This window comes from Trichosurus vulpecula, chromosome 2 (assembly GCF_011100635.1).
Source record: "Trichosurus vulpecula isolate mTriVul1 chromosome 2, mTriVul1.pri, whole genome shotgun sequence".
Taxonomy (NCBI): Eukaryota; Metazoa; Chordata; class Mammalia; order Diprotodontia; family Phalangeridae; genus Trichosurus; species Trichosurus vulpecula.
In genome coordinates, this window is record NC_050574.1 from 267973714 (window position 1) to 267995222 (window position 21509).

At 42.7% G+C, this 21509-nt stretch overlaps 1 protein-coding gene across 1 annotated transcript in view; it reads right to left on the reverse strand.

Moving 5' to 3' along the window:
• Positions 1 to 1280: 1280 nt before the first annotated feature.
• SORL1 (sortilin related receptor 1) overlaps positions 1281 to 21509 on the reverse strand; it is a 208387-nt gene continuing 188158 nt past the window's right edge. Inside the window, exons 39-48 of the mRNA XM_036745727.1 lie at positions 18547 to 18629; positions 16752 to 16848; positions 13162 to 13346; positions 11672 to 11791; positions 11199 to 11363; positions 9783 to 9957; positions 6392 to 6498; positions 4846 to 5038; positions 3400 to 3612; positions 1281 to 1673 (exon numbers count right to left, since the gene is read on the reverse strand). Coding sequence (XP_036601622.1) covers positions 1606 to 1673; positions 3400 to 3612; positions 4846 to 5038; positions 6392 to 6498; positions 9783 to 9957; positions 11199 to 11363; positions 11672 to 11791; positions 13162 to 13346; positions 16752 to 16848; positions 18547 to 18629 — 1406 coding nt within the window. The 3' untranslated portion in view covers positions 1281 to 1605. The remainder of the gene's footprint in view (positions 1674 to 3399; positions 3613 to 4845; positions 5039 to 6391; positions 6499 to 9782; positions 9958 to 11198; positions 11364 to 11671; positions 11792 to 13161; positions 13347 to 16751; positions 16849 to 18546; positions 18630 to 21509) is intronic.

The following is a 21509-nucleotide window of genomic DNA, read 5'->3' on the forward strand; positions in this document are numbered from 1 at the left end:
TAAAGAGAAGCGTGACAGGCCGCAGTGCATTCTACGTTAAATGGCCAGTGTTGTTTTTTGTTTTTGACACACAGATGACTTTATAAAGGCAGAAGAACAATTACAAATTATTTTGCAAAGAGAACGAACAAACCCCATTTTTTGCTTCTACTAATTCTGGTTCGGTGGCTCAAAATTTTGGATTGTCCAGCTATTTTTGTGAGAATGTAGCACTTTCTCTTTAGAGAAAGGAAAGAAGGGAGGGAGGAAGAGAGGGAAAGAGAGATGGATGGAGGGAGGGAGAGAGGGAGGGAGAGAGGAAGGGAGGAAGGGAGGAAGGAAGGGAGGAAGGAAGGAAGGAAGGAAGGAAGGAAGGAAGGAAGGAAGGAAGGAAGGAAGGAAGGAAAAAGAAATAGAGAAAAGGAAATAAGGAGAGAGGAGAGGAGGAGAGGGAGGGGGAGAGAGAGAGACAGAGAGAGAGAGAGAGATGGACAGAGACAGACAGAGACAGAGAGAGAGTGAGGGAGGGAGAGAGAAAGAAAGAGAAGGCACTGACCCAATCCAAAACAGCTGTATATACCAATCATTTTTAAGAACAAATATCAGCCACACTATTATCTTAAATGCAAAACTTAAAACTGAAGATGCATAAATGGAAAAATAAGGTACTCTATTTGCCAGAGTATTGATTGGTCACATATCACTGCATTGAGCTGGGAGCTAACTCTCTCTCTCACAGTAGAAGGAATCTTTTTTTCCCCAATAAAGACTGCAGCACTGTATAATAGAGCAGTGTTCTCTTACGCCACCATTTCAGCTTCAAAAGTCACGTCTTGTACACAGGCAAATAGAGTAAAAGTCCATCGCTTAATATAAGCAAGAGTAAGCTTATGGTTGGCAAGATGCACAAGCTGCAGCTCTGTCTAAATGAAATCGAATGTTGGTTTCAAGTGTCTCTCCTATCAAATACAGTAATGTTTAAACACATGTTAGATTAAAATGGGTTTCTTCAGGAATGGCAAAACCAATGCTTTTGTCCCACTCCTGGGCCCTGTGAGAGAGGGGCTCAGTATCACATGCAATGTCACATAACCACAAAAACCTGGCCCCAAAGAGAGGCCCCAATAAATTAACAGAACAAAATAAAAGCACCCTCCCCAACCCCAGCCACCCTGAACTTGCATATAAACAAAATCCAAAGAATATTTAAAATCCGGTCACTCCTTCAAGGAGAGGGGGATTTCACCCTTTGTAGTTCTCCTGAAGTTTTTATTAAATACATTTCTGTTGTCTTAGAAAAATAAAAGGGAGTAGCCAATTTATTAAACGAAAAATTATCTCACAGACTTAAAAGCATGCCCAGCAAGCACAGCCCTGTAAGACTAAATTAATGTCAAATCAAAGCAATTTGATGACTAAAATCAACCTGGTTTCTTGGTGTTCACAGTTGATTACTACAAAGTTTATTCATTCATTTCTTTCTCTTTTTTTGTGTTTTTGTCCTTTTTTTGGCCCATATAAAAATAACGTATTGCAACTCAAAGTGCATTTTTTAAAATAAACCATCAACTATCTTTATCAAATAAAATATTTACACCATTTGGTTTACAGTGAGGAACACACTCTTCAAGCTATCACCATGGGGACGTCATCTGAAAATCCCGTTATCATGGGAGCATCCTCGTCATCATCTCCTAAAATTAAACGTAACTGTTGGTAAACCGATCATACACTGTCACAGGTGATTTCACCCCACCCTCCCACCCCCGGCCACAAACCCGGTTCCCACATTGTAAAGGACAAGGCTGCAGCCTCCATGTTCTCCAGGTACACCAACACTTTAACAACAGCAAACTCTTGATGTAGCCACATAGTTTATACAATCCTGTAACACAGCCCTGGCTTTCTTTGGCTTCTCAACACAATGCTGAGCCACATGAAAATCCCAGGACCCTATATAAATTTAGGGCCTGAAAAGCCCTCAGAGCTAACACATAAGGGAACTGAGACCTACATATATCCAGTGCTTGGCATGGTCCCTGGCACATGGTAGGCACTTGATAAATACAAGATGACTGACTGACTCAAGATGTTCTGGAACTTGACTAAGGCCAAATTAGTAGGTAAGTAGCAGAACTGGGATTTGAATCCAGGCCCTCTGACATAATACCCAACATTCCGAGGGCATTAAAGAAGCACATTTTGGTATCAATGGAAGTTTAACATAATTAGGAAGGTAAATTTGCAGGAGGAAAAAAAACTGACCTAGAAGGCATGATGTTTTCATGGGTTTTCCCTGTTACACTGTCCTCCTTTTATTAATCAATCCAGAGCCTTCTTCATGGCCTATGATCTCTGCTGGGCCCATAGTGCTCTTTTTGCACTGACATGAGAGGGCAAAGACCCATGAGTATGGAGGAATGTAAATTCCTTGAGAATACAGGCTGTATTTCCTCTGCACTCTATGGCTTGTGTCTTACACAACCAAGAGGCACTCAGTGTTTAAGAGAATGGAGCTGAGCTGTAGAAGTACCACTCTTCCCCTAACAATGGCGAGGCCCAAACCCCCAAACCCACCCATCTTCCCTTTGCCTAGGCAGTGGTTTTCCTTTAAACCAGGCAGACCAAAGAGTTTATCAAAAACACAAGGAACTGAGGAAGAGACTAGGACAGAAGATTTTAGTGGTCTCAGAGTGAGGTCACCACTCAAGAGAGGCATCTCTTCCTGTACTATTGTCAAAGCTAAAGTGTGCTTGGGCTCAGGAGAAGGATCAAGAGAGGAAGGCAACATTTTAGGGTAAAAGGAGCTGACCTGCAAAAGCATGACTCATGACTCCATTTGATAAGTCCTCCAAGGTTGCCCCAAGGAGGTGAGATTAATGGTGTATTATGTGTATGAGTCAGAGGGTAGGTTATTTTGGGGGGCAGGTTTCCTACAGGTTTGAAGGATATTAGGAGAGTTTCTAAGGTCTGATTTTTGCTCCCAGAGGAGGCAAGTTCCCAGATAAATGCCACTCCCTCAGGGGTGTGACCAGAAGGCCACGGAAGCTGCAGATGAGGCCAGACATGAGTTAAGATGTCAAAAATCTTAACCTCAAGCTCAAAGGTACTCCAAAAGCCATTTATTTCAATATCCTTATTTTACAGATGAAAAAAAATTAAGAAGTTAAAGTGACTTGCCCAAGGTCACACAGATAGTAAGTGACAAAGATGGGATCAGGATTGAATTTAAATTTAACTTAAATTAATTTAACCCATTCCAATTGTATTATTGGCTGATGAAAACTCACTTTGGCAGCACAGGTAATACGACCAAAGGATGGGCCTCAGGAGGCCCCAAGGTGAATCACTGGCTTAGAGGATATATGGTTTAAAGGGAAACCACCACTACAACCACAACAACAACCAGGCCATGCTTACCAAGATCATCCCCTGACGAGAAAATGGCCGAGCCAAGCCGGGAGCTATAGTGACTATTGGCAAAGGCAGTGAAGCTATTCTGGAGCCTCCGATGCCGTGTATACAGGACTACAAACCCTATCCCCACGGTCACCAGCAGCAGGAATAATATAGGGACCACAATTGCAGCCACATCAGTTGACCTTCCAGCCTGGAATGCTGATGCATCCCCACCTGCCGACAGAACAGTGCATCAATGAATAAGGTACATGCCTGAGAGCAAGGGACAGAGGAGATGACCCCGCAGGCCCCAACGGTCCCCCTCTCCCTGACCCATCTTTTGAGATGCGCAACCCTGAGCGGCCTCCTCATATGATAAGTTCCCACATATGACTGTTTTTTGATTGCCCGCCATAAGCTGACAGACCATAGGCCTTGAGAATGCAAATACGGTAATTACATTAGACTCTTAATCACTGCCTTGTTGGTTATTTAGATGATCTCTTGGAAAGGAGACCTTTGTTGGGGGTATCAACACTGATTTCATTAGCAGTATTACTCAAGACCACTCGCTTGCCGTGTACAAGAGGATGTGAAACCAGACCACTAATTACTGAGATTGCAATTATTTTCCCGACTTGGCACCCAAGTTGCACTGAACTGCAATTACCTGAAGCTCCGTTAAGTGATCTAAAATACTCATTCACTAGAATACTGACTTATAGCCTGTGGCCTTTAAAAAAAACCCAAACTCTTCTATAAAAATGCTTATAACCATCTATGGAAAAAATGATAACTCGAAGGGAAGAGTTAGGCTCTAGGCTTTTTTTTTTTTCAATGTAAAGGGAACTCCACAGATCAAGGGCAAAACACACACATGAAACCTTCATTTAGCCACGAGACAAGGACCAACCTTCTGGGGAAAACGTTAAATAAACCAGGACTCTCATCGGAGCCTGCCTCTGGAATGCTGTCACACAAGGCACTTTGATAAACAGTGACCTAACACAAGATGGGGCATGTGTGGTTTTTTTAACTGTTGTTTGGTTTTAATCTATAATGAATCAGGGCCTTCTCACCCACCATGACCTAACTCAGTTATCAGACCACCTACACAGTGAGTGCGGAAGGAAAAGGGGAGGGAGCTGGCACAGAAAGAAGAAGTGTGTGTGTGTTTGTGTATCTGCGCAGTTCATACACACTGCACCACAAAAGCCAGGCATACAATGCCTGCTGATTTTCTGTTGTTTCGGACTAACTGTGCTTCTAAATCCTCTACTCCTCCCCTCTCTCCCCTGCCCCATCTCCCCCAAACCCTCTATTATGCAAGTTGTTGGGAAACTACTCTGTCAGGTGCTGATTCTGATCTCCCTGAGCTGATAGCAAAATTTAATTACAATACTAGAAAGGTCTATGAGTAAGCCTTCTGAAAACTGCAGGCAGAAACCAAAGATGCCAGTCACTCACCAAACCCTAACTCATCGTAGAGAAGTACCGCGGGCTCTCCACAGATCTGGCCACTGAGAAGGCATCTTGCTTGTACTGAGAAAGTGTAATTGTGGCCCATCTTCAGATTAGAAATTTTAAAGAAATTGTCGGTTGTGTTCCCAAGGTATGCTGTGATATTCATCACGCTGTCATACATGCGTATCTCATAACCCTAAGAGCAAACATGTTGGCTTGAGCAAATAGCACATACAAAGAACCAAACCAAGAATGCTAGAGTGTTAAGGGACCTCAAAGACATCTTGTTTCAGGGGTGGGGAACCTGCGGCCTCAAGGCCACATGTGCCTTCTAGGTCCTTGGGTATGGCCTTTTGACTGAGTCCAAGTTTTATAGGACAAATCCTTTTATTAAGGGCATTTGTTCTGTGAAGTCTGGATTCAGTCCAAGGGCCGCACTTGAGGACCTAGAGGACCACATGTGGCCTTGAGGCCACAGGTTCCCCACCCCTGTCCTGGTCCAGACCCATCATTTTATAGTGAAGGAAACCAAGGAGCAAAGTAATCTGGTCAAAGACAGAGATCAAGTCCATGGCCAGCTAAGCTGGGATTAGAATTCAGATCTCTTGACTTCTAGCCTAGCGCTCTTTCCATGAGAGTAGGGGAAATGCAGCAGCTCAAAAGAAATATGAGATGTGCAAATTTAGAGACATCTCCGCCCCAAATATTCACATGAACTATTTGTGCTCGATCTGTGGTAGAGACTTCCGAGCTCATACTGGTCTGATCAGCCACTGTCAGACACACTGGACCTTGACCCCAACATAGTGGTGTCATTTGGTCCTCTTCTAGAACAAAGGACAACAACTGGGCAGTAGGGAAAACGGTCTCATCATTGGAGACATTAGGATACAACACAGAGTTACAGGAACACATCAAGAATAGGCAGTTTCACTGGTGTGAGAATTCCCTTTACTGATGCAAATGGAATCTGTAAGTGAGCGGGTAGGCCTGAGCAGAAAAAGAGGAGTCACACGGCCCCTGAGGGTCAGAGTGGAGAGTTAAACTAAGGTTACTACATCAAATAACTGACTTTCCTTAGGCCAACCAAATGCCTTTGAAGTTCAATTTGCTGCCACTTATCTCTGGAGAGAGAAGGCTTGATGAGATGACTGGTTTAGAGGGCAAGCTGATTCCGTTGATACTGTTGCTTGAGGACAGCTGCTTACGTGGCTCTGAGAAAGGTGTAGTTTAGTGGTCTGAGGCAGAATCACTCTCCCTCCAGCTCACGGTGTCTGCCCCAGTCCTTCTCCCACTCTTTTTTAAGTGAAGAGTTCAGGATGGAAAAGTGCTTAGTGCGGTGATTTCTATCCTTAATGTGCCGCATAAACATTTCACTAATTAGCAATCACATAGAAAATGGTCCTTTAATTCTCAAGTTCACTGCCTTGCCCTATTTTTCTGCCCTCCATCTATGCCAAGCGTTCTGTTAATGAGCTTGTCTCTGAGAGAGCATTTCAACTGGATTCCCAAAATCAGAGGAGAAAAAAAGAATGAATAAGACACTTACCCTGCTTTCATTAAAATACTTTTCCTTTAAGGCTAGACTTTTCCAAAAGAGAAGAACATGGTCATTTTCTGTTATGATTTTTAAGGCATCTGGTGCAGACAATGACACTGAAAATTGAAGAGAAGAGGATCCCCATTAGCGGATATGTAAAGAACCCAGGTACCTTGTAGACTATGGGTCTTAGCTGGGTGGTCACTGTACCCATGCCTGAGAGGGACCAAGGGAAGAGGTGCATGGAGAGACACAGCACTGATGACTAGCACTCAGCTCTTAGTTCTTGATACTGCTCTGGCTGGTCATCATCCATCCCCTAGGAGTGCTGGCAACACAGAAAGAGGAAGTATCTGCTGAGTTAGGAGGTACCTGGGAAAGGACCTGCTACCTCTGTTCAGTCTGTCCTGTTCCTCACATTCCCCAAACATACTGGAGGCCACACATATCCCTCTCTGCTGTCCAAAAAAACACTCTCTTGCCTCTGATCCTGGTTCCTGAATTCCATTCTAGGACCTTTCCTGCACATTCCAAATTTCTACTGCAGCACACACATCTCTGCAATTCATTCATTTAGCCCCAACTGCATACAAAGAATTGTGCTAAGCTTGGAAAGAAAGGGTAGGGCTGGGGTGGAGGATGAGGAGAAACACAGGAGTAGAAAAAATATGGTCCCTGCCTTCCTAGAGCTTATGGCTGGGTGCAAGCATTTAACACAGATACAAAAAAACCATACTACAAAGTAACACAGATTAAATCCAGTAGAAAGGTGAGGTCCCACAGAGGAAAGACTACTGACAGCTGGGAATGAGTTGAGGCATTCAGGGAAAGTTTCATGAAAAAACAGGGTAGACGGCATTTGAGCTGGGCTTTAAAAGACAAGCAGCATTGAGTGAGCGGAGCAGAGTCAGGAGAACATTATACACAACCACAGATATATGGATTCCGTGAGGACCAACCCTGACAGACTTTGCTCTTCTCAGCAACACAATGTGCAAAGACAACTCCAAAGGACTCAAGACGGAGAACGCTATCTACACCCAGAGAAAGAACTATGAAGTATGAATGCAGATTGAGGCACACCTCATGCTCGCCTTCCCACCCCACCCCACCTTTTTTTCTCTCTTTTGTTTTTGTTGTTTTTGTTGCTGGGTTGGTTTTTTTTTGGTTCTGTTTCTTCTTTCTCATGATTCACTCCATTGGTCATAATTCTTCTCCACAACTTGACTAATGTGTAAATTAATTCAATGCGAAGTTATACAGGGAAGTTATATGGGATTCCATGACATCTTGGGGAGGGAGGGAAGAAAATCTGGAACTCAAAATTATGTAGAATTGTGTGTTGTAAACTAAAAATAAAAAAATAAAAAAAAGACAAGCAGCATTTTCAGGGGTAGGGAAGAACACTGCATAGAGCATCGATACAGACAAAGGAGTAGGAAAATACAGAATATGTACAGGGGTAGGAGGTTGTTCAGCCTAGCTAAACAGAGGAGCATTTACGGAAGAGCAGCACAAAGATAAGGCTGGAAAGGAAGGAAGACAGCAAATTGTGGAGGACTTTGAATGCTAGATTTAGCAGATCACACTTGATTTGGAAGATAAAATTTGACAGGCTTTGAGCAGAAGAGTGAGTGACATGAAGAGACATACATACAGAATCAACCAATCAGCAAGCATTTATTAGGCACTTACTATATACTGGGCACTAAGTAAGCCATGACAAAACCAAAACAATGCTGCCCTCAAGGAGCTTACACTGTAACTGGGAAGATGACATGTGGAAGTACACACAGAGCACACACACACACACATGCACACACATACATACATGTTATATGCGATATGTATCTATAGCTAGATACGCATTAATGTAAGGTGCATGTATGTGTATCAATACATATGTACATGTTATATGAAATATATATTCAATATCGAGAGATATACATACGTGTATATATAATTATAATTTATTATATGTGTATGTGAGTATACATACCCAAAAAGGAAAGTAGTTTTAGGGTAAAGTGTACTAGCAGCCAAAAGGATAATAAGAGCTAGTATTTATATAACACAATACATCTCAGTTGATTCTCACGAGGTAGGTGGTATTATCATCATTTTAAAGATAAAGAAACTAAGGCAGATAGCAAGTAAATGACTTGGCTAGGGTCACACATCTAGTTAAGTATCCGAAGCAAGATACGAACTCAGGTCTTCTGACTCCCAACTCCATAACCCTATGCCCTATGCCACCTGGCTGCCTTGTCAGTAAAGGTTTGCATATAAAAGGTGACCCTTGGGCAGATCCTCAAAGGAAACCAGGGATTCTAAGAAGTGGGAATGAGGAGAGATTGTATTCTAGGCATGAGAGATGTCCAGCACAAGGTAATGGAGATGGGAAATAAGCGTGCCATGGGCAGAAACTCAAGTAGGCCAAGAATGGAAGGAAGTGACACATAAGAAGAATGGAAAGGTGGGAGCGGCCAGGTTGTAAAGAGATTTCTATGTCCAACAGAGGCATTTACATTTTGTCTTAGAGTCACTGGGAGTCACTGCAGTTTACTGAGACATGACACGATCAAACCTGAGACAAGTTTTCATGAAAATCATTTTGGTGGTTGTGCGGAAGATAGATGGGAACGGGAAGATGCTTGAGGCAGGAAGTACAATAACAAGACCATTGCAATAGTCTAGCCAAGAGGTGATGATGGTAGCTGTATGAATAGAAAGGAGAGGATATATGCAAGAGATACCGTGGAAACAGAAAGGATAAGTTCTGACAACCAACTGAATACGTGAGATGAATAAGGAGTCAAGGATGACACTCGGATTAATTTGACAGTCGTATATAAGATGGGTTGGAAGGAGGTAAGGGGAGAGGCGAGGAGACCTACAAGAGTACAGATCGGTGGCTAACAATGAAAACATGCAGGAGTCCACTGAGGGGGAAAACCATTCCACCCTAATCTTTGCAGTGCCATCAGCATGCCCACCCCACCCAACATTCCACAAGTCAGAGATGGGTGAGGACAGGCATGAAAGAGCTGACTGTATCTTCCATATAACTGGACAAATTCTAATTCTGGTGCCCTCTCAGCAATACTGTGCCAAAGGGGAGTGTTCCTATCTCATGACCCTTGAGGACTCCCACCAGAACGACAATGGTACAGTTGAGTTTAATGTACCTACTACTCCCTTCTCTCCCCCAAACTGTAAGTTTCCTAACTTACTATCACCATCATTTCCCCGTGGGACAGGGCTGGACAGGGAAGTCACAGAATGGGTACATTCACAGCTTTAAGAAACTTCATGCCTGAACAGCTGCTTTGTGTTAACTCTGGAGCTACCTTTCAGACCTAGCTGGCATCCAGATAATGCAGAACTCGCTCTTGCTTACCTGTATTAATTTTCACAGTGGCTTCTTTACTCATGTTTCCAAGCTGCACAATGACATGGTATTTTCCACCAGGTTCCAATTTGCTAATCAGGTACTCCACCGTGCTATTCCGGGACTTCACTTTGTAATTCCTGTCCGTCTTTCGGATTAAATCTCTAACTGCCACAGCATATAACTGGAGGGGGAGAAAACCACATTGATGCATATCAGCTGTTCTGCAATGTTTTTCCTCCTTTCTGGATGTATGACAGATGATGTAACATGGGTATATTTGGCCATGGTGACCCTAGGCAACAGCATTCTGAACTACAGTATTCAGCTGCATCCTCTGAGGACCCATGGGGCCCCAGTAGGTCTCAACCTCATTACAAGAATTTATTAGTAGAACTTTGCCTGAAACCATCAAATACATATCAAGACCCCACTCATGACTCCAGGGGAGACTGCATTTATCAAGACACCAGCAGAACGGAACAGGGAAGAAAAACATGAACTCGGGATTTAGTTCCCCTTGAAACGGTGATAGCCAGAGAGTGTGGCTAACAAGGAAAGAGAGGAAAACCATCTAGTCCTGGGGATCTATACATTTGGTTGAAGCTCAATGCTAAATCTAAGTAAATAAAATTCGTTCTTCCTATCTGACTGATGTTATGCATGGGGCATGGAGGCAAAGAAAGAATGGAAGAAAAGAGCATTATTCATAATGGAAACACAAATCAGGAAGGAGGAAGGTATTCGTGCACTGGTGTAATCCCTTCAATCAATCACCCCAGGAGAAGCCCATTTAAAAAGCAACCAGCTCAAGATAGTGATACTCTCTAGGACTTTTCCTCTAACTAGTGGAAACAGAGAGCATGGAAGCAACATTTAGCTCCTAGAAATGGACTCACAGCATTTCAGTTATCAGTGGTTCTGTTCTTAGAGATTTAAAGGTCTGGCTCAGTTACTCACTTGTGTCTGAATCTTTGTGATCCCACGGACCATAGCATGCCAGGCCCTCCTATCCTCTATCTCTCCCCAAAAAATGTGAGGCAGAGGCCAATATATAAGGTGAGAATGGAGAAACTCACTCATTTGCATGGCCCTGATAAAGAACCTGCCTTTGGCTAGGCAGCTAGAAGGAAAAGCACAACCAATAAGAAACCAAAGCAACTGGGTCAGTGGTCAACTGGTATGGCTAAAGATTAGTTTTGGGGGCTAAAACTCAGGGGAATCAGATACTTTGTTGTGTGTATGTCCTCTCAATCTCTCACTGTTTTAGCTTGGGCTTCAGGGAGACAGCTGAGCTGTCAGCCACAAAGTCTTTGCACAGATATCCTTTCCTCCCCAACGACACTGTCTAGCTACTGTATCCCCAGCCACTCTAGAGAGTCCTCTGAAGCCACAAGGCTGTGGGCAGGTAGCTGGCCAGCTCACCATATCCTGGTCGGGAGAGTCATATGGCGATTCCCATTTGATTACAGCTGAGGTCTTGCCAATGTCCACTGCGTGAAGGTGTCGAGGAGGGAGCCTGTTGTCTGGGATCATCTTCACCACAATGTAGTCAGAAGGTGGGCCTTGGTACGGGGCTATCACCCGAACCTGAAGACAATCACACCCACCCCAAACGTGACATGATTACAAATTTTGTTGTTACTCCATGCCCTCTGATAAGATCAGTGGATTTCACGGAAAATGGCTCAGGGAGGCTCAGTATCCCAGAGAGAGCAGCAAAGGCTATCTCCCCATGATACAGATAGGCAAATTGAGGATAAGTAATTTGTCTGGAAGTTACAAAGCTACACTGTGGAGAGAAGAATCCAGAATCAACTCCTCTGGGCCAGGTGCTAATCAACTCAGCCACTTAGCTGCCCTCTAAAAGAAGCAAGTTGTGAGCCACAGAAACATACCAGAAACAAGTACTGTTCATCTCTGTTGACAATGACTGTGCTATTGTGGAATGAGGTAGTCAGGTTCTTTGGGTTTCGGTAGAGGTCAAGAAAGGATGTGGCATAGAAAACCCCATACACCTGGTAGAAGCCAGAGAACAAGACAGGTGATTAGTTCATCATCCTAAAAAGAGCAGCCTCCTTTTCCTCATATACTGTGTTTAGAAATCTGGAAACCAAATGACCCAGAGGGAGTCCATCAAACCCTAACAAGATTACCATATAGTCTTTTAAAAAATAGTATTTTACAAATTTTTAGTTACAAATTTTATCCTTCTCCTTGCCCTCTGCCAAGATGGTAAGCAATCTGATATAGACTATACATGTGCAACCAATGTAAAACATATTCCCATATTAGTCATTTTGAGGAGGGAGGAAGGAAGGAAGGAAAGAAGGAAGGAGAGAGGGAGGAAGGAAGGAAGGAGGGAGGGAGGGAAGAAGGAAGGAAGGAAGGAAGGAAGGAAGGAAGGAAGGAAGGAAGGAAGGAAGGAAGGAAGGAAGGAAGGAAGGAAGTTTCAGCTTGTATTCAGACATCAGCAGACAGAATTTTTCATTATGAGGTCTTTGGGATTGTCTTGGGTCATTTCATTGCTGAGAACAGCTGAGTCATTCCCAGGTGCTCATCATATAACACTGTTGTTACTGTGTATCACGTTCTCCTGGTTCTGCTCACTTCATTCTGTTATCAGTTCACATATGTCTTTCCAGGTTTTTCTGACATACAGTCATAAGCATTTTTTATTCATTCATTCTCATCTCCCAGGTGAGGCAAGAGAGGGAAAGTGATTAATTAATTTTCCCATTTTACTGCAGAGGCCCAGAGAGAGAAGAGGTTACTTGTCCCAGCTCCCACAGCCCTGCTGTGGATCTTAGAACTCAGGACTTTCTGGTTCTTGACCCTGCTGCTTCCTGCCAAGTGGTAAGTTGGAGGTCCTTTGAATATGGCAAGGTGGATATTAGCAAATAATTTTTTCCAAAGGTAAACGGAAAGGAGGCACAGAGACCATTCTAGCTTTCCCTATCTTTGATAAAAGTGCTCTCTCCATTGCAGTACTCAGTCTTGCTGTCAGATCCAGAAAATGCCCACAGTACAATCCTAAGAATACATAGTAAAATCCTAAGAATAAAGCTCTTCAACATTCAGCACACAGGACCTCATATGACACCACTCTAAGGAAGTTTTTTACTCATGTTCACAGGGTTGGAGCCCAGGCCATGGGATGCCAAGGCTTCCTGGGAAAGAGTAAAAACTTGTCACTTGCTGGTAGAGAGAAGGCAATGCTATTTCAAAGGGTCATACAACAAATAGCCTAAAGGAAAACCTATCTTCTTAAACTATTTCAAGGGTGGTAAAACAGCAATAGTTTGAACCCCCCAAATTCTGCCCACTGACCTAGGGGTCACAGGAGTGAACCTAGTCGGCGTTTGGGATGCTTCTCCCACTGACTCACCACATTCCTTGGCCCAGTCCAGGTACACTCTACCGAGGTCTGATTGACAGCTTTGGCTTTGAGGCTAGGAGAGGGTGGACGAGTGCCTCTGGTCATCACATGCTCAAAAGCCAGAGGACTGTCACCCAGGTCTGTCTTGGCCCAGGCAGAAATCTCATAAGAGGTGTGGGCAGTTAGATTGTTCACTAGAGAGAAGTCAGGAGGCAGAAAAAGAAAATTAGACTATAGTTTGTATCTTGATGTGCAGAATCACTACAACAGCTGTAGCTCACATACTGTGAGAATTTCATCAGGTTATCCATCCAACCTTATCTCTGAGAACATCTGATTCTTTACAGTAGGATTACGATACTCCTCAGAAGTAAGATGATAGAAAGGCCAGAGGACCTCAGAATCAGGTAGATTTGGGTTCAAATCCTACTTCTGATATTTATTAGCTGAGTGATCTTGGGTAAGTCAATTAACCTCTTTGTGTTTCAGGCAATTCCATGGGACCCAACTATAAAGCAAAACCCTAATAGGTGGGTATGATCAACACCCTTGCTGAGATTAATGAGATCATATATTCCTTGAAGTAACAACAGGGGAACAGTCTAGCAGTAGGGGCTCTTACTTCATCCCCCTTCTTTTTAACTTAGACTCAGTAGGGGAAGAAAAGACCCAAGCTCAGATGATAACGGTGGAGTTTCCCTCACTTGTTCAGGTACTAAACCACTATTTATTAAGTGCCTGTGTGCAGAGAATTGTGCTAAGCTTTGGAGAGGCATAATAGTAATGATGAAATCACAGTCTCTGCCATCGAAAAGAGTGAAGTAAGATTATTCTCACCTTTTCAGATTCTTATTTCCCTAGACGTTTTGTACTATCACAGCTATCTTTCTCCAGTTGATAAATGGTCAAAGGATAAGAATAGGAAGGTCTCAGGAAGAAATCCAAGCTAACAAAGCTAGTAACAGCTATGTGAAAAATCCTCCAAATCACTAATGATTCGTGAAATGCAAATTAAAGCAACTCTAAAGTTCTCCCTCATGTACCCATTACAAACTAGCAAATATGATAAAAAAGGAAAATGACTAATGATTGAGGGGCTGTGGGAAAGGGGGCACATAAATGTACTGCTAGAAGATCCGTGCATCGGTTCAGAAATTCTAGAAAGCAATTTGGAGCTAAACCCAAAGAATCAAAAACCTGTACACTCTTTGATCCAGAGATTCTGCTACTAGGTCTATTCCTTAAAGAGACAAAAAAAAGTAGGAAAAGGACCCATATAAACAAAAAATACTTATTGAAACTCTTTTTGTAACATGGCAAAAGCTGGAAACTAAAGGGATGCCACCAATTGGGAAACGGCAGAACAAATCACGATCATGTAATAGAATACTATCACGCCATAAGAAATGATGAAAGGATTCAGAAGAACCTGGGAGAACTTATAGGAAACTGATGCAAAGTGAAGTGGGCAGAACCAAAACCATTTACATATTAACAACACTGCACAGACAAATAACTTTGAAAGACCTGAGAACTCTATTCTCTACAATGACCAGTCAAACATAATTAGAGAGGATGGATGGTGATATTTACTACTTCCTGACAGAGATGGGATGGACTCAAGATGAAGAATCAGACAGTTTTGGACATGGTAAATATGGAAATTTGTTTCCTTGATGATACATATTTGTTAAAATAATTTTATTTTCCTTTCTTTTTAAATGGGGGGAGGTTGGGAGATAAAACGCATTTTTGTTAATTAAAAAAAAATAGAACCACAGGAACTTAGAATTAAAAGTAATCCTAGATGTCATCTAATATAGCCCCATACCATCCATCTAAAACATCCCTAAGAAATGGTTAGTCAGCCTCTTTCTGCAGACATCCAGTGTTGGGAGCTCACCACCTCACTGAGTCAGCCCATTATAATTTCAGCTGAAATTACTAGATTTTCTTCTAGGGCCAAGCAAAACAAGTCTAATCCTTCTTTCTAATAAGTTTTTCTAAAACTTGAAGATAAGTATCATTTGTCCTGCAACTCTTCTCTAGGGTGAATATCCCTAATTATTTTAGTAATCCTCTTAAGGAACCAGTCTCCTCACCATTTTGGCCTCCCTCCTGCAGACATGAGCTTCTTAATCTCTTGGCAAAAATGTGGTGCTGAACACAATAGTAGAGATATGGTCTGACCAGGGAAGACAAAAATATACTATAATGGGATCATCAGTTCCCTCATTCTGAATACTATGTGTCTATTCAGCCTAAAATTGAATTACCCATATTATCCTAGGATCTGGACAGGACCTAGAGAGAAGGGGAGGAATTCCCAATTCCCAATGGTAGGAAAGCCATTCACAGGGATTGGCTTTTTACTTCCCTCTTCCTAATACTACCATTGAAGCTCCTACCCTAGATCTGGAATGGAAGTAAGAGTAGGAACAGGGTGGTAGAAAGGGAACCAACCATCATCCCCAATAGCATCTTGTTGAGGAAACAGGGGACTAAAAGCCTTAGCAGTGGCATCTGAGAAAGAAAGGCACCTCCGTCACCATCCCGACTGGCCCTTAGGATGGCAAGGCTGGAAAACTGTAAAGGGATTGGCAAGGGGCTGCCACATCTTGGAAACAAGAGCACAGTAACCCAGAGAAAAGCACAGTTTGGAGCAGAAGTAATTTCTATACTGTTGGAGGCTTACTACTTGTTTGAGGTCCTTTGGACTGGATGATCTTTAAGGTCCTGTCCAGTCCTAAGATTCTGTGTTTCTAAGTGACAGCTGCCAACTAGACACTGAGGGAAGAGTCAGAAACACACACACACACACACACACACACACACACACACATACCCCATGAAAATCAGACACACAACCTCATTACTTTACAGTAAAGGAATAGTTAAAAAAATTTAAATAGTTTTGGCACTTGGATTCCGTAATTTGGGAAATCCATTTATGAGACTACATCCTTAGCTCATGATGCCAAGTAAGTAAGGGATTACTTTGGAGGGCTCTGAAAGAAAGGGGCTATCCATGTCAGTCCTTCACATTCCAAAAGTGGCCTCCCTCCTAGAAAGTTCTATCTTAGGCAAAAGGGAAAGCTTAGCTATGATCTGGTAGTCTCTCCTTAGTGCATTTTCAGATCCAAAGCTTCATATTTTCATGAATGAGTGACAGCACCGATAGATTTTTTTTATTCTCCAGAGATAAAGAGTTAAGACCTTGAGCAAGGAATGCCACTTTGGCTGGTCAATATGCTATACCTCACCTGGAGTCAACTTCAGTATCAACTTCAGAGAAAGAAGCTTATAGGAATGGTTTTCCTTTTAGCCTCCAAACTTCTAACAGAAACAGAATTTTAGATCTGTAAGAGGCTCTGAGAGGTTATGTGGTCCATTCCTCTGCCTTCACAGGAGATAATATTTACAGTGTGCCTAGCACAATGTATGGCACATAGCAGACCTTAATCAATCAATCCTCCCTTCCTTCCTTCCTCCCTAGTGAAGGGCATTCACTAACATTGAAAAACCTGCATTGCTTGAAAATAAATACCTCATCTAACCTCAATCCCACCTGTGCATGTCAACTAGTTGCCACATTTTACCTTTGTATGATGTTATCTCTCCATGTAGGAATAAAGTTCTTGTCTCTTGTCTGTGAGAGTCGAAGGCCCAGAAGAGGTTCACCACGTAGCCATTCACCTGACAAACATGAAGAGACAGAGTTATCATGGCGGCCATTTCGCACTTCCTGATGGCACTATGACTCTCTCTAATACTGGAGAAATTGAAATAAGCATGACTGGAACCAAACCAAACCAAGGCTCATCTACTGCTTCCCTTTTGATGAAATTTGATGCTAATGAATCTATTAATCAATGTTTATTAAATACCTTCTCTGTGCCAGGCAATGGAGACAGAAAGACAAGAGAACATACATGTATATGTGCACATTTAGGTATATTCAGAATAAATACAAGGCAATTTCTTTATTTTGGAATGGGGAGGAAGCCTAAACAACTGGGAGGATCAGGAGAATCCTGATGATGTGGAAGGTGAGACCTGAGCTGACCTGGGAAGATTCTAGGGGAGGTAGAGGCAGAGGTGAGGAGGGAGTGAATTCTAGACTAATGGAGTTGGGTGGGTGGGGGCAGCAGCCAGCACCAAGGCATGTCACGCTATAAAGGGGCATTTCACTGTGAAAAGAAAATAAGCAAATGGCACTAGGGTGTTTTTGAGGGTTGGGGGGGGAGGGGCTCTCAGTCTATGAAGTCTAGCCTGTGCTGCCATGTGGTCTGTAAGCTTTTGTTCCTGTCATTCCTCCTGAGGCTGAGGGATGTGAATAAAGGCTGTGAAGTAAATAAAAATGAAAATCTGGGGTACTGCCCCACAAGCCCCAAACCACAGAGGCTTTGTTACAGAGATAAGAGTTGAAAGGGTATGCGACCATCCCATCCACTTCCCTGATTTTACAAGTAAGACAACTGAGGCCCAGAAGAGGGAGTCACTTCCTAAAGCTCACACCTCAAGGCAGTGTCAGGGCTGAGACTAGAATCTTAGTGTCTTTAGTTCCAAGAGTCAATACATTCCAAATAGTTGAGAGCTAGAAAGACAATGGGCTGCCTTGAGCCTCTGCATCACTAGAGGTTCCTGCCTCTACTTTGTGGGCAGCCCCCCACCTCTTATTCGTTCCTACTAGTTTACATTCACTGAGGAGCCACAGAGCCCATTCTAACCCTCTAAAGGACATTCAAGGGTATGTCTCTGGTTACTCCTTGAGGTCTACATGGAAAGCGGGAACTAGGGTGAAGAAGGGGTTAAACCATGGAAGAGTCTGTGGGGCTGAGGTGGTGGGGTGAGGTGGGGAGGTGAGAAGGGAAATACATGGAATCTGTTTTTCCCTGGGAAAGTATCAGAGCCTCTCCCCACAAAGGCTCTTCTTCCACTGTGAGAAACACTGCATTAGCTCGTAGCACCAGGAAATCCAATAAAGCTGAAAATTACAGGGCACACGTTCTCTGTTAACACCAAGTCTTTATTTGCACTGTAGCTGTGAACCATTTAATTACATGGTTTAAAAAAAAAAAGAAAGCACCAGGCTGAGGCAGGATAATTATACATGAAGATCCAAGTAATTCTTTTGCTTTGGGGAGAGGAATGTTGGGGGGTGGGGGGAAAGGAGCTGAGAGAGGTGAAAGGAAGGAAGCCAACCTGGTTAGGCTATTACTACATCACCAGAGTCCTTCATTTCTCTTGATCCAAATGAATATACGTTGGTTCTCATGCTGGGTAAAGTCTATCACCCAAAGCACCTGAGTCAGCTCCTTGGGAATGAGCTGTCCCCTTGCTTTCCACCTGCCCCACTATGAGTATGAGCCTGAATATGGATTTCTGTATTACCTTAAAATTGCTATCCATTACCAGGGTGAGACTGAGAGAATTTTCACTGTAGCTCTCAATGTGGATATTTGGTGGTGGGATCACTGAAAACAGAAAAGAATTCAAAATGAGAATCCTAAGGAAGAAAAATTAGACAGCCAGCAACCTGGATGAGCCTTAGTCATTTCCTGTTCTATGGACAAAGTGATGTTTCAGTCTGGGCACGCAGGGGATTTCCTTTGCCTGATTCTGCCCACCTGCCATCTCACTCAGGTTCAGTCACCTGAGCCACCCTGGGAATTAGTCTGCACTAACTACGTGCCATTCTTTTCTTCTTTTTAAACAGGCCTTTTCCTAACAATTATTACCTCAGGCACTGGAATCACAGGGGTGGGTGTCCTCTCGATAGTGAAACCCCCATTTCTATTATAAAAATTCACCTTTATTTAATACTTCACATTCACAAAACAGTTCTATATCTCTTTAGGAATCTGTATGCTAAGGTGGTGGTGGTGGTGGTGGTGATTTTGTTTCAGTCGTGTCTGACTCTCCATGACCCCATTTGGAGTTTTCTTGGCAAAGATATTTGAGGGGTTTGCCATTTCCTTCTGCAGGTCATTTTACAGGTGAGGAAACTGAGGCAAACAGGGTAAAGTGACTTGGCCAGGGTTACAGATACCCAGTTAAGTGTCTGAAGCTGGATTTAAACTCAGGTCTTCTTGACCCCAGGGCCGGTGCACTATCCACTGCACCACCTAGCTGCCCTTTGTATGCTAAGATAGAAAACTACTACTCTCTCTAGAGTCAAAAGAAACAGGTTCAAATCCCATCTCTGATTTTACTATGCGTGTGGTTTATGGGTAAATAACAACCTCTCTGGGCCTCAGTTTCGTAAAATGAGTAGGTTTGCCTAGATGGCCTCTGATCTATGATGCTCAGGTCACTGGTTCCTTACGATGATCTCATATGGCAGGTGGTGCACATATCATCTCCATGACGATGAGATTGATTAAGATGAGGAAATTCAGGCTCACGGACTTGCCCAAGATCTCACAGCTAGCGATGGGGCTGGAACCTAAACATTTTCTGACTCCAGGGGTCCAGTGCTCTTTATACTATCCCAAAATGACACTCTCATTCTATAACATGGCAGACTGAACCACTAAGCAATCTGACATCCTGGAAATATCTGAGAATAAATCTCATAGCACAGCTAAGAGCTGTGAGGAGGATGAGAACAGGAAAAACAGTGGATACCTCTCCACTTGAATGTATAGAGAGCACACTTATCGTCATCAACGTACGTCTGTAAGAAAGGTGATGGCTTCTTGGGTCCCCTCCAACTTAGAGACTATTTGATTCTGCAACCTCTGGACCATACTTTTCACAAAAAAATTACTTTAAAGGACACCAACAAGTGATCATCCACCCTTTCCCTGAAAAAATTTAGTGAGGGAGAACTTGGTATTTCCAGGGGCAGTAATCCCACTTTTGGATAGCTCTAATTGCTAGGAAGCTTCCCGACCTCCCACCTCACAAACCAACCTAAATTTGCTTCTATGTATCTTTTAGCTGTTTCTCAAAATTTTTCCATGGGGTCAAGAAAAACAAGTCCAATCCCTTATCCACATGCTTTATATGATGATTTAGAAATATTTTTGGGGGGTAATGGTTTGGGTATATTTCTCACTCCTGTTAACTTTTTTTAATGGAGCATTTCATGTAATTCAAGGATACACAGGGACCTACAGAGGTAAATACAGACAAAAACAACTATTCTGCTGTGCCCTTACTGCATTAAAGACTCTCAGTTCATTTGTCCTTTCCTTGTATGCCATAAACTTGAGACCTCTGACCACCTTGGCTGCCCTCTTTTGCACACTTCTCCAGCTTATTAATGACCTTCCTGATAGAACCTGAGTTTAAATTTCAGCTCTGCTACTTACTACATGAGACCTTAGGCAAGTCACTTAACCTATCTAGCCTTTAGTTTCTTTATTTGTATTTATTTATCTGATAAAATAATCTCTAAGGTCCCTTCCAGCTCTATATCAATCAATAAGTATTTATTAAACAACATGTACCATGTGTGGTGATATGAGCCTATAATTAGCTGAGACGGAAAAATGGGGCCTAGTAGGGCCCCAGGACTGTCTGCAATTATCTATGTGGAAAAAAAGTACTCATCCTTTAACTAAGAAAGGAAGAATGGACTAGTGACTAAGAGTTCTTAACCATGGCAAAGTCCATGGACCCCTTTTCGGGATAGTGTTTTTAAATAATTCGAGGAAATGTTTCACTTCAGTTAGAGGTTAGCCAAAATAAATTCCCTCCCCACCATCCAAGTTCACAGACCCCCTACAATCTACCCACGGACAGATCTGTCCATCCACAGATGATGAACATCGTGCTGCCGATGCAGGCCGCGTTTACCTTTCCTATACCTGCTCCTAAGGAGAGAAGGTCATTCAGGATCAGTCATGGATCTAGAGCTGAAAGAGACCTCCCATGCTGTCTAAGCCTAAATTCATCATTTTATAATGTCACCTTCAATGCAACATAAAGGTCTCTTCTGTACATGCAATATCCAGTTCACTTGCGTGCAGCGGGGCTTCAACACCACCATATGAAGTAAGTTTAATAAATAAGTTTAATAATAACACTGGCTTAGGATTTTAAAATGTGGCGTTGGTTATCTTTTGTCTAAAGAATCTCTGGAGATATTCTCCCACCGGCTCCTCCAGCAAACTTTTTTATCATGAGCATGGTAAGAATTATGTCTCTAACTTTGTATCTGGTTTCTTTTTTAACAAAGAGAAAGAGAGAGAGAGATGTGAATAAATCCAACAAGCTTCTTTGAACACCCAGTTCATTATTCTGCCCCACACTTACTAGATTCCCTAAATTTGCTCGTCTTATTAATATATTTTATATATTTATATATAAATTCATAATACATATTATGAATTTATATATTTTTAATA